This window comes from Poecilia reticulata, linkage group LG13 (assembly GCF_000633615.1).
Source record: "Poecilia reticulata strain Guanapo linkage group LG13, Guppy_female_1.0+MT, whole genome shotgun sequence".
NCBI classification, from domain to species: domain Eukaryota; kingdom Metazoa; phylum Chordata; class Actinopteri; order Cyprinodontiformes; family Poeciliidae; genus Poecilia; species Poecilia reticulata.
Genome location: NC_024343.1, coordinates 32,723,366 through 32,724,154, shown reverse-complemented (window position 1 = coordinate 32,724,154; position 789 = coordinate 32,723,366). Strand labels below are relative to the sequence as shown.

The 789-nt window shown below is 45.9% G+C and overlaps 1 protein-coding gene across 7 annotated transcripts in view; it reads right to left on the bottom strand.

The window, feature by feature from the left end:
- Window positions 1-305: 305 nt before the first annotated feature.
- The window catches only part of LOC103475245 (transmembrane 4 L6 family member 5), a 5,708-nt gene continuing 5,224 nt past the window's right edge, over window positions 306-789 (bottom strand). For all 7 annotated transcript variants that reach the window (XM_017308092.1, XM_017308093.1, XM_008426725.2 and 4 more), the window contains 2 exons: window positions 471-664; window positions 306-390 (listed from right to left, as the gene is read on the bottom strand). In XM_017308092.1, the coding sequence (XP_017163581.1) occupies window positions 475-664 (190 nt within the window). In that variant the 3' untranslated portion in view covers window positions 306-390; window positions 471-474. The remainder of the gene's footprint in view (window positions 391-470; window positions 665-789) is intronic.

The window sequence follows — 789 nt, the reverse complement described above, 5'->3', positions numbered from 1 at the left end:
ATTTATTGCATATTATGACAGGACTTACATATATATATAAAGACAAATGGATAAAAGAAAGAAAACTCAAAAACTTTTCCAAACTGTCATTTTTCTTTTGACTTGTAGTTCAGAGTCTTTGACTTTATTGCTTTATTAATTACAGGAATAAATAAAACCTCCATAAATCTGAATCATTCTGATCTTCAGGCTGCTGATGAAATCAGTAAATCTGACTTATGTTACATTTATCATAGACATAAATCAGTTTTACTCTCTGGAACCACCAGAGAGTAAAACTGCTGACGTAAGAGCTATTGGTCAGGTAAAGTGCATCTGTGCTTTTATTTTGAAGGGTCTGAGGTTGTTTGCTGTGAAGACCCTGATTCATCATTCTGAATCTGGAGAGACCTGAAACCAAAAACACAGGAGGGTGAAGTTACAGGTGAGGAATGACAGGCCAAGATGGTGCTCTGGCCACGCCCACTCACCTGGTCATGGCCGGATCCCCTGGCCCACAACCAAACCCACCAGGGAGTTCAGGATGTTCATCCCGCAGAGGACGACCTGCGCGGCGCTGCAGATCGCCATCATACCGAACAGAACCACGTTCCACTCCACCACCGACTCCGGCTTCAAGCAGATCCCCGACCACATCGACTGGTTGTACAGGTACCCGGCGTGTCTGCAGCGAAACCGGGTCACACGGGGTCAGAGGCCCAGACCGGAACATCAGGACTGAGACCACAACATCTGGACTGAGACCGTAACATCTGGACTGAGACCACAACATCTGGACTGAGACCAGAC